Here is a 10,994-nt window from a genome sequence, read left to right as displayed (position 1 = left end):
GGGGGGGGGGGGGCCTCAGGCCACACACACACACACACACACACACACACTCACTCTCGGGGGGGGGGGGGGGGGGGCACGTTTGCAAAGCACACATTGGTGCCTCCCTTCTCACCCTTTTTTCCACCACCGATTCCGCAGGGGGAGGTTTTGGCAGGGGGGAGGAGGGGCAAACCCCGCCCGCGCCGCCCGCGGGAGAGGGAGCACGCACCGCGCCTTGATTGGGGGTTTTTTGGGGGGGGTGTCCACGAGGTGGCCCGCACATGCACAGGTGTGGACCGCACCTCGATTCGCGGGGTGTTGCGTTGTTTCGCGGTGTGGGGGAGGGGGCGCGACCAAGGGGGGGGCAGTTTTTCGCAGGGGGGAGGGTGTGTGTGTGTGTGTGTGTGTGTGTGTGTGTGTGTGTGTGTGTGTGTGTGTGTGTGTGTGTGTGTGTGTGTGTGTGTGTGTGTGTGTGTGTGTGTGTGTGTGTGTGTGTGTCTCCCTCCACGCCGGGTTGTTTTTGAAGCTGCACCGTGTGTTGCCCCCCCCCCCCCCCCTCCCTCCCTCCCTCTCTGAAAGGTCGCGAGAGACCTCAGCCTCTCCCCGCATCTCCCCACACCTCCCCACACCTCCCCACATCTCCCCGCATCTCCCCACATCTCCCCGCATCTCCCCACATCTCCCCACACCTCCCCACATCTCCCCACATCTCCCCTGTAGGTCGGGAGGGACCTCGGCCTCGACCCGGAGGCAAAGCTGCGCGACTACGAGGCGTCGCATCTCGGCGGAACCTCGCCTGTACCTCGGCGGAACCTCGGCGGAACCTCGGCGGAACCTCGGCGGAACCTCGGCGGAACCTCGGCGGAACCTCGGCGGAACCTCGGCGGAACCTCGCCTGTACCTCACCTGTACCTCGCCTGTACCTCGCCTGTACCTCGCCTGTACCTCGCCTGTGCCTCGCCTGTACCTCGCCTGTACCTCGCCTGCACCTCGGATCTCTCGGGTCTATCCCGGCGGGACCTCGGCTTACCTGCCGCTGCGCGCGCCTTCTCGAGGCGGCGATGCCGGCGGCGGTGGCGGCGGGAGCACTCGAGACGTCGCTTTTGCCGGGCTGGAACGTGCTCGTGTGGGAGAGAGCGAGCCGCTCCTCCCCGCCGCAACCACGTCGAGACATGTCCGAGACATGTCCGGGACATGTCCATAGGCACGCCGTCCTCCCCCGCAACCACGTCGAGAAAGAGCACGCGTCAAGAAAGAGCCAGAGAGGCGCGGGAGTAGGAGAGCCCGGCCGACCTCGCCGCCGCCCTCTCCGGCTTCGTGCGCCGGCGCTTCGGCGACGCCGCGCCGCCCTCCGCCGCCGCCCCGACAGCGCTGTCGCTGCGCTCGCTGCTGCCCGTCGGCCCCGTCAAGGCGTGACGATCTCGCGCAATCTCGGGCGATCTCGGGCGATCTCGGGTGATCTCGGGTGATCTCGGGTGATCTCGCGCAATCTCGGGCGATCTCGGGTGATCTCGGGTAATCTCGGGTAATCTCGGGCGATCTCGGGTGATCTCGGGCGATCTCGGGTGATCTCGCTGTTGCTTGACGGCCCCGCCAAGGCGCGGCTCTTTCGACTCGCCGCGCGCACGGCCGGAGGCGCCGCGGCGACGGCGGCGGATCTGGAGGAAGTTCGCGAGGTGTGGCAGTCTCACCACTCTATCACTCACACGCACACACGCACGCACACACATACACACACTCACTCACGCGCGCGCGCACACACACACACACACACACCACCACCCGAGATCACCCGAGATCACCCGAGATCACCCGAGATCACCCGAGATCACCCGAGATCACCCGAGATCACCCGAGATTAGGTGCTGGCGGAGCTCGAGGCGCGCAACCCGACACCGCGGGCAGCAAGCTCGGCGCTGCTGGACGGCGAGTGGGACCAGTGCTTCACCAACAACCCCGCCGGCGGCGTGGTGTGGTCGGACGGGCATCCGAGATTAGCCGAGATTCGGCCGAGATCCGGCCGAGATTCGCCGAGAGGGTCGCCGGCGTGGAGTGATCGGAGTGCACCGTCGGAGTGCACACCCTCTCGGACATGCCGAGGAGTGCACACCCTCTCGGACATGCCGATGACGGGCGCCCTGGCCGTCCGATGACGCGTCCTCGCAGGCGGACCGCGCGCCGCAATCTGGGACATGTCCATGGCACGTCCACGACGTGTCCGAGACATGTCGACAGGCGGACCGCGCGCCGCAAGCTGCTCGGCCCTCCCCCCTCCCCGCTCGCCGCGCTGCCGCTCACCGGCCGCGTCACGCAGCTAGTCGACCTCTCCGTGGGCGAGTACAGGCAGCGCGGGCAGCAGCCGCGCGTTTCGCGCGGCGACTCCTCGCTTCAGCCCCCCCCTCCCCGCCTCTTCGGTCACAGGCAGCGCGTGCAGAGCCGCGCGCTTGGCCTCCGCGCGGAGCTGCGCGCCGCCGTCGCGCCGACCGAAGACGGCGAGGCGTGGGAGGTCGCCTTCCGCTCGTTCACCTTCTCGGCGGCGGCGGGGCGGCTGCCGCTGCGGGCGCGCGAGACGTCGGGCTACGAGGGCGTCTGGAGGCACTCGTACGTCGACGCGGACACACGGGTGATGCGCACGCGCAAGAAGGGCGCCGACGACGAGTGGGTCTTCGTGCTGCGCCGGGCCGTGAAGTAGCGCCCCGCCACGCAACACTATTCTTTTGGGGCGGCGTGGCGTCCCTTCCTAGTGAGGCACAGGTTTTTATGAAGGCTAAAATCGATAAATAAACGATAGAACGCATACGGGGTGTGGAGGGTGAGTTGACCAGGGGGTTGTGCGCCGGGCCCTCCTGCTCGGCTCCAGCCGGTAGACAAGTCTTGTCATCAACAGAGTAGATGGATCTGACCTCGGGGCCGATGTGACCAAGCGCTGGTAGCGTGGTTTTACCTCACACCCATGGTCTCACAGTGTGCCGGCAGTCGCCGAGCAGTGTCGCTCACACAAGCCGCAGCACAAGTGACTGAGGGCCAGTGAGGGCGAGCCCATCGCTGTCACAGCTGTGGCAGCCGCACAGTAGGCTGTGTCAACTGTGCAGAGTGTGTGAGCAGCAGAGGAGCTGCTCTCCAGGCTTCTGTCGCAAAGAGGTGCATGCCACCGAAGGCGCTGTCGAGGTTCGCCGAGCGCGGCGCAGGTTGGAGGAAGCCGTCACCGACGAGCGCGTTGGACTTTTCACTCCGGACAAAGACGGGGACACAGCGGACGGTGCGGGGTGTGTCCCCGTCATAGCGGCGAGGCGCGGGACCGTCTGTGGCGAAGTGGGTCGCTTCCTCCGATTTCCGTCAACCCAGCATCCACACCCTTTACGGCTTTACCCGATACCCCACCCAGGCTGAAGAGGTGAGACTCACCGCAGCGCGCAGGCGCAGCGAGCGACGCAATATATGTCACATCATGTTGAGGGCGCAAAGATAACGAATGCAGAGCTCCGACTGCTCTCCACCGAGCCCGAGGCGGCCCGTGGGAGCAGCGGGCTCACGGCGCCTCGGCCCAGAACATGGAGTGGAACAGCCGCGGGCGACAGCGCGCGTCGGCGACCACGAGGCCGACAAAGGAGGCCATGCCGGCGAGGTAGGCGGCGGCGAGCCCCCAGGCGTGGCGGTGGCCGGGCACGCGCCCAAAGGAGGGGAGGCCCATCAGGTTGCAAAACGAGTGGGCCAGCAGCGGGCCGTAGATGAGCCCCGTGCGGAGGAAGAGGTACGACGAGTAGGCGCCGAAGAGGGACGTGTAGACGAACTGCAGCAGCACGGCGACCCAGGGCACCTTTGCGTCGTAGCGGTGGTGGATGTGCGCCGCGCCGAAGAGGACGGCGCTCAGCCACACCGCCTGCGCGTCCGAGTACCCCGCCGAGGAGAGCAGCGGGCAGGAGCACGCGCGGAACGTCCACTCCTCGACAAGAGGGCCGACCAGCAGGTTGCGGGCGCGGCGGAGGCGCGCGCCGCCCGCCGGGTCGCCGCTCTCGCGGAGGAGCGGGTCGGAGAGGAGCGGCTCGTTGTCCAGCCAGCAGTGCACCAGAGGGCCGAAGAAGAGCACCGCCGTCAGCGCGGGCGGCAGCAGCAGCGCGAGGAGCAGAGCGTCGGTCGGGAGCGGCGCCGCGACACCGAGCCAGCGCGCCGCGGAGGCGGGAGCGGGGCAGGTCGGATCGCTGCGCTGCAGCGCCGGTACGCTGGCCGCGATCCCGACCACCACCAGCGCGAGCGCGCTCGCGACGCCGACGCGGACAAAGCGCTGCTTGATGACGGCCGGGTCGTCGCGGTTGGGCACGCCGCGGACGCCGACGTAGAGGCAGCCGACGAAGAGCGCGCTGATGGCAGCGGCGGCGAACACGGCCCACCACGGGGTGAGGCAGAGGAGCATATATGAGCGGGAGAGGAGGCTTGCTTGGGCGAGAGAAATTCACGGGCACGTAGCAGGGTTATGATAACCCTGCGACAGTGGTTCTTGAACCCTCCCGTTTTTGTGTTTTCTTTCTTTCTTTAACGCGGCGGCCGCGTTCTCTTTCTTTTTTTCGCGACGCCCGCGAGCCAGCAGCCAGACACAGGCCTACTTGCTCTCCGCCTCCCCCCGCAGCGCCGCCGCCGCGGCGAGCTCCTCCGGCGTGCGCCGAGGCCGGCGCCACGTCCCGCGCCCCTCGTCGACCTGCACGCCCATCGCGCCGAGCTCCTCGAGCAGCGCCGCCCTCTCTCCGCTCGCCGCCTGGGAGAGCGTGGTGAGCAGCTTCCCGATCTTTGGCTCCGCCTTGCCCACGCGCGGGCCGACGCGGTAATAGTCGCCGTACAACCGCACCCGCCGCCACGCGCGCCGCTGGTCGTCGACGATCACCGAGTGGGCCGCGCGCAGCTCGCCTATTCGCGCCCGTGTGTTTGCGGCGCGCTCGACCGGTCTCGTCTTTGGAGGGTGGCCGCTGCTCGATGCTCGCCCCGCAGCGCGTCCGCTTTGCCAAAGTCGCGCGCCTGCTTGGCGCGCGCCCTCGCAAGCAGCAGCTGCTCGATGGGGGCCGTGTCGAGCGCCTGTCGGAGGAAGCAGGGGAGGGAGGGACGGGGGGGGGGGGGGGGGCCCGGCGGGGGCGGGGAGGGGGGCGCCGCCCGTAACCGGCCGGCCTTCCACGGGGGCGGCAGGAACCGCGGCAAGGGGGGTGCACCACACTGTCCACTGTGTGCGGGACTGCCGCTCGGGGGAGCACAAGAGCTGCGAGTGAGGCACGGGTGCGACGTGGCCGGCTGCTGCCGACCACGTGCCGCCTCGCGTGCAGTCGGAAGACGGACACACGCCCGCTTCCGCATCTAGACGACGTGTCCCACGGCGTGTCCATGTCCCATACCTAGCTCCACGCCCCCTTCCGCATCTAGAGTCGAGCGCCGGCACGTCCTCGTCGCCGTCGCCGACTGTGCGCTCGTAGCCGCTGCCAAACGCCTCGCCGTCCGCGCGCCACCGCTTGGTCGCGTCGCACACTCGTATGCCCAGCGCCTCGAGCGCCTGTTCACACCACGCCCCGCCGTGAAGGGACGCCGCGAAGAGACGCCGTGGAAGGGTCGGGCCGACGGCTTGCTCCGAATGCGCAACTCTCGGCGACTCTCGGCGACTCTCGAGCGCCTCGAGCTCCGCGTCTGCGTCGGAGTACCTGCCGCGCAGCTTGGCGGCGAGACGCGCCGCGAGCCGCCGGTCCACCTATCTCCAATGATCCCGGCTGATCTCGGATACGATCAGCGGATCTCGGGTCGTGAAGCCGCCGGCCCACCTCCCCTAGCGAGACCTGCCCCGCCTTGCCCTTGGCCCCGCCGCCCGACCGCTCGAAGTCGTGCCCGCGCGGGCCGAGGTCGCGCCCGCCTTTCCGCCGCGGCGACGCCGACGCCGCCCGCCCCTCCTCCACCTCGGCCGCCTCGGCCGCCTCGAGCGTGCGCGAGTGGCGCGGCGTGACGTACCACGCCTCCTGCCCGCGCACGTCCACCACCGTGACGCCGAGCGCCAGGATCTGCGCCTTGACGGCGTCGGCGGCGTCGTACTCAAAAGCGGCGCGCAGCCGCGAGCGCTCGGCCACCAGAGCGTCCACCGCGGCCTCGTCGACCGGAGGCAGCTTCGCGAGCTTCTCAAAGTACGCGTCGTCCGGGTCGCGGTAGTAGGCGATCGGCTCGCGAGCCGCCGCCGCCGGCTCGCTCTGTGCATGGACGGAGGCGTGCCTAGCCGTGGCCGTAGCCCGAGCAGGCGCCAGCGCCACGACAGCGTGCGCCGCGTAGAGAAGGACGACCCCGCTGAGCATGCTCCGACCACCTCCGCGTCTCCGACACTGCGAGAGTCTCTTCTCGGAACCTTCCTCCTCAACATCCCCCACATTCTTGAGCACCGGATAGGGTCGATTCCGCATGGTACGGGACCCCTCGATCGTCTCGCCCTCCCTCACTGGTGTGTTCATCGGGGGGGCGAGGGCCCAACTTGAGAATCGTGCTTTTTTGGTGAGGGACCAAAGCGCGAAGGACCACTTTTGGGTTTATAGGGACCGCGAGCGACAGGTTAGGGACCGATCGCCACCGCTCACGCCAGCGGACGGCCACCATCTGTGTTTTTGGCTTCGCCACCGTCCAAAGCGTGCGCAATGCGCTCGCCGACATCGAGCGAGCTCGCCTCTCCGAGGAGCGGCTTGCTGTGCGGACGCCTTCTTGTGGCTCTCGTCGAGAGCGTTTTGCGTCCCGGCGGGTGGGAGAGCATGTGTCGTTTGATGTGTCACTGTGTACGTCATGTCAGTCTTGATAACAAGTACGGTCGATCCGTCAAAGCGATACACTCGTCACGATCACGTTGGACGGCTTGCACGGAGCTCTGTGCCGGCACAAAGGAAGAGCCGACGGCAAGAAGAGCTCGATGGGGAGCGAGAATCGCCAAAGGTGCTCACGGAGGTGTCGGAAGTCCGCCTTGATGCGGTCAGTTCCCCCCAGGTTTGACTGCGTAGGTCGCGGAACTCGTTGAGTACTCGTAGCCTTTCTGCGCCTCCGTCTGCATCGCGTCGGCTGCTCTGCGGCAAGAGCAGTCTTTTCGGAAGATATCGACGATTTTCGAGAGCCACCCGCTTGGGAGCGATTGAGCGCGCCTTTGGCGATTCTCGCTCCCCATCGAGCTCTTCTTGCCGTAGGGCTCTTCCTGGTTGTGGGCACAGAGCTCCGTGCAAGCCGTCCAACGTGATCGTGACGAGTGTATCGCTTTGACGGATCGACCGTACTTGTTATCAAGACTGACATGACGTACACAGTGACACATCAAACGACACATGCTCTCCCACCCGCCGGGACGCAAAACGCTCTCGACGAGAGAGCCACAAGAAGCCGTCCACACAGCAAGCCGGTCGGTCGAACACGTTGCTCGCTCGATGCCGGCGAGCGCATGTCGCACGAGGTAGACGGTGGTGTAGCTAACATCACTGACGACGGCCGTCCGCTGGCGTGAGCGGCGGCGATCGGTCCCTAACCTGCGGTCCTTCACCGTAATCGGTCCTTCGCCTTCATCCCTAACCCAAAAAAGCACGATTCTCAAGCTGATGAGTTGCCGGGAACGGCAACTGGGGTCCGTTCTGACTAGTACATGTAACACGTTCTGGCCCTCGCCATTCTGATCATTCCTGGAACACCCTCGGACCGACCCAGGTGGCCGGCCGAGTAAAACCCGGGTATACCCGAGAATTCTCAGGTATACCCGAAAAATACCCGGAGCGCGCGCGTCGCTATGGCGCCCTATCCCACAGGCACGTGCGCCAACTGCACCAACCACGGTGTGCTCAAGTATGCGCGCCGCACCATGTGTACCCGCTATATCGAGCGTGACCGCGTCAACTTCGTCGCCAAGTTCGACGTTGACAACGGCGCGGCGACGGACCTCTCACTCGAGTCGTCGATGTACGACGGCTCGCCGTCGGCAGAGTACGAGTTGTGGCTGCTGCTCGAGCCTGTTCTGGCGCCGACGGAGGCGGCGGCCCTGCCAGCGGCGGCCGGCGGCGCGATCGTCGCCGCGTGAAGCGGTCGGACCGGCTGGGGCCGGGCGGTGGGCGGTGGGCTGCCCGGGGGGATGGGCTGTGGCACGGTCCGAGTCGTAGGGCCGGTGCCGCCTGGATGGATGCCGTTCTGATCATTCCTGCGACCTTTGTAGTCTTCCGTCCGAGGTCGGGCTGAGGGAGGACTGATGAGCCGCGTCACTGTCCCTGTGCCTATCTGCTGCTAGTACCGAGAGAGAGGCTCCGGGAGGCGGGCCCAGCGGCCGGTGTTCTGAACGTTCTGAGAACGCATTCCCAGCCTTGCCATTCTGATCATTCCCCTTACCTCGGTAACTCAGTAAATCTCAAGTTGGGCCCTCAGGGTTGACATCGTGATTTCCGCGGAAAATTTCTTTTTCTGCTGTGAAAATTCCAGCTTGAAGAGAGGGAAAACCCCGACGGGAGGGCCCAGACCTACCCTACCTACCCCGTCATCAGGTCCGCCCAAGCAAAAAAAGTGCACACCTGACCTCTCAGCTCAAAGGGGGAATTTATTTGTTTGGGCAGTGTTCGACCGGGCTAGTACTTGCCCTTGCCCGTCTTTGTTTTAGTAGTTAGTCTTGAGGGGTTGCCCTTGGCCGTTCGGCTGATTTATAAGATCCGCGAGACCTCGAGAGAGTAGTGCCGAAGGCGCTCTTTTTGATCGAGCAGTCGAGAAGCCACACCCTTTCGCATCACACGGCCGGCAGGCTGTATCTACTCAACTGCTCCGCTTACACTTACCTGTGAAGTGTGAACAGCGGATTTTAGCGTTCTCCCTGAACGATATCGGTGTCGAAACACCGCTCTGACAGCGCTCACAGCTGCGCACATGCAGGCGACCCTGTTCGGCGAGGACGGTCGCTGGCGCGGCGAGCCTCGTCAGCGCGACTGCGGAAGCGACAGGCAGCGATGGAGGGACGAGCCGCGACGGCGCGATGAGCCGCGACGGCGCGATGAGCAGCGCGAGCGTTGGTCCGACGAGCGGCGCGGCTGCAACGACCGCCGGTGCAGAGACGAGCGCGAGCGCGACTGGCACGATCGGCGCGACGATTGGTACCACGATCCCAGGCGCGACTATGACCGGCGCGACCGCCGGGGCGAGGGGCAGCCTCAGCACAGCGACCGCCGGTTGAGTCCGCCGGTGCGCGGTGCGGGATCGCGCGACGAGCGACAGAGCTCTGCTGCTGGCGGTCAGCTCAATGCTAAGCAGCTCAACGGCCACATCTCGCATGCCAACGGCGCCGACGAGCTGCTCAGGCTCTTTGCTGCCCACAGCGCGAGCTTGAACCACATCCACGCTGCGAACCTGTGGAACAAACTGGGCAAGCAGCGCATCGAGCGGCGGCACGAGGGGCGGCTTGAGCAGCTGGTGCAGCGCACGCTCGACCTGGTTTCTTCGTGCCGAGCACGCGAGCTGGCCAACGTGTCTCACGGCGTTGCAAAGTGTGGCCTGCAGGCGAGGGTGGTGCACCCGTTGTTCGTAGCGGTGGATGGCCAACACGGTGTGGGCGTATGCGACGGCGGGCGTGGCTGCGGACGCGCTCTACGAGGCGGTGGCGGAGGCGGCGGTGCGCGGCGGGCTGGCCGGCTTTACGCCTCAGAACCTGTCCAACACGGCGTGGGCGTATGCGAAGGCGGGCGTGGCTGCAGACGCGCTGTACGCGGCGGTGGCGGAGGCGGCGGTGCGCGGCGGGCTGGCCGGCTTTACGCCTCAGGACATGGCCAACACGGTGTGGGCGTATGTGACGGCGGGCGTGGCTGCAGACGCGCTGTACGCGGCGGTGGCGGAGGCGGCGGTGCGCAGCGGGCTGGCTGGCTTCAAGCCTCAGGAACTGGCCAACACGGTGTGGGCGTATGCGACGGCGGGCGTGGCTGCAGACGCGCTGTACGCGGCGGTGGCGGAGGCGGCGGTGCGCAGCGGGCTGGCTGGCTTCAAGCCTCAGGAACTGGCCAACACGGTGTGGGCGTATGCGACGGCGGGCGTGGCTGCGGACGCGCTGTACGAGGCGGTGGCGGAGGCGGCGGTGCGCGGCGGGCTGGCCGGCTTTACGCCTCAGAACCTGTCCAACACGGTGTGGGCGTATGCGACGGCGGGCGTGGCTGCAGACGCGCTGTACGCGGCGGTGGCGGAGGCGGCGGTGCGCGGCGGGCTGGCTGGCTTCAACCCTCAGAACCTGGCCAACACGGCGTGGGCGTATGCGAAGGCGGGCGTGGCTGCAGACGCTCTGTTCGCGGCGGTGGCGGAGGCGGCGGTGCGCAGCGGGCTGGCCGGCTTTACGCCTCAGGCGCTGGCCAACATGGTGTGGGCGTTTGCGACGGCAGACCAGTACCACGCGCTGCTGTTCGCCGAGTGCTCGCGCGTGGTCAGCGGCTCCCTTTGGGAGGGTCCGTCGGGTTATGGCATCGATGAGCGCCGTCAGCTGCACCAGTGGCAGCTCTGGCTCTTTTTGGAACACGCCGCAGACGCGCAGCAGCACCTTCTCTCCGAGTCCGAGCGGCGGCTCTGCTGCGACGCCATGCACGATACACAAGTGAGGGTCTCGGCGCTGCAGCGCTCCGTCGCGGCTGCCCTCGCCGCCGTCCGTTTCGGCTTCGAGGAGGAGTACGACGAGCCGCGCACCGGCTACTCGCTCGACCTGGCGCTGCCCTCTTCACGCATCGCGATCGAGGTGGACGGCCCGACTCACTTCCTGCTGCCCGACGGCCGGGGTGTGCGCAAACCCAACGGGCACACGCTCCTCAAGCGGCGCCTCCTCGCGGCGGCCGGCTGGCGGGTGATCAGCGTCCCGTTCTTCGCGTGGGACGGCTTGCGTTCGGCCGGTGAGCGGCAAGCCTACCTGGAGTGGGTGTCGCCTCGCAATAGTAGTCTACTCTTGTACCACCGAGCGCGCCCAACCCAGAGAAAAGCTGTGTGAGAGAGAGCCCGCGGGCGCGGCGACAACATATCTCATATGTGTAGAG

General features: G+C 66.9%; 3 protein-coding genes across 3 annotated transcripts in view; 1 reads left to right on the top strand and 2 right to left on the bottom strand.

The window, feature by feature from the left end:
* Nucleotides 1-3,583: 3,583 nt before the first annotated feature.
* Nucleotides 3,584-3,967, bottom strand: EMIHUDRAFT_47221 (putative abortive infection protein; the record flags this gene model as incomplete). Its single annotated transcript, XM_005773621.1, has 1 exon — nt 3,584-3,967. A coding segment is annotated over one exon (384 nt), but the record flags the coding sequence as incomplete, so codon positions are not given.
* A 531-nt stretch (nt 3,968-4,498) lies between these two features.
* EMIHUDRAFT_458417 (hypothetical protein) lies at nt 4,499-6,293 on the bottom strand (the record flags this gene model as incomplete). The annotated part of the gene is made up of 4 exons (XM_005773620.1): nt 4,499-4,881; nt 4,956-5,046; nt 5,396-5,512; nt 5,790-6,293. The coding sequence occupies 4 exons, from the start codon at nt 6,291-6,293 to the stop codon at nt 4,580-4,582; spliced, it is 1,014 nt and encodes a 337-aa protein (XP_005773677.1). The 3' UTR covers nt 4,499-4,579.
* A 4,256-nt stretch (nt 6,294-10,549) lies between these two features.
* Nucleotides 10,550-10,994, top strand: part of EMIHUDRAFT_368844 (hypothetical protein) — a gene marked incomplete at its 5' end in the record, with an annotated part of 3,399 nt that continues 2,954 nt past the window's right edge. The window contains one exon of the mRNA XM_005773619.1: nt 10,550-10,635. Within this exon, the coding sequence (XP_005773676.1) occupies nt 10,550-10,635 (86 nt within the window). The remainder of the gene's footprint in view (nt 10,636-10,994) is intronic.

Source organism: Emiliania huxleyi (genome assembly GCF_000372725.1).
Source record: "Emiliania huxleyi CCMP1516 unplaced genomic scaffold EMIHUscaffold_332, whole genome shotgun sequence".
NCBI classification, from domain to species: Eukaryota; Haptophyta; order Isochrysidales; family Noelaerhabdaceae; genus Emiliania; species Emiliania huxleyi.
This window is presented reverse-complemented; position numbering and strand designations above follow the sequence as displayed.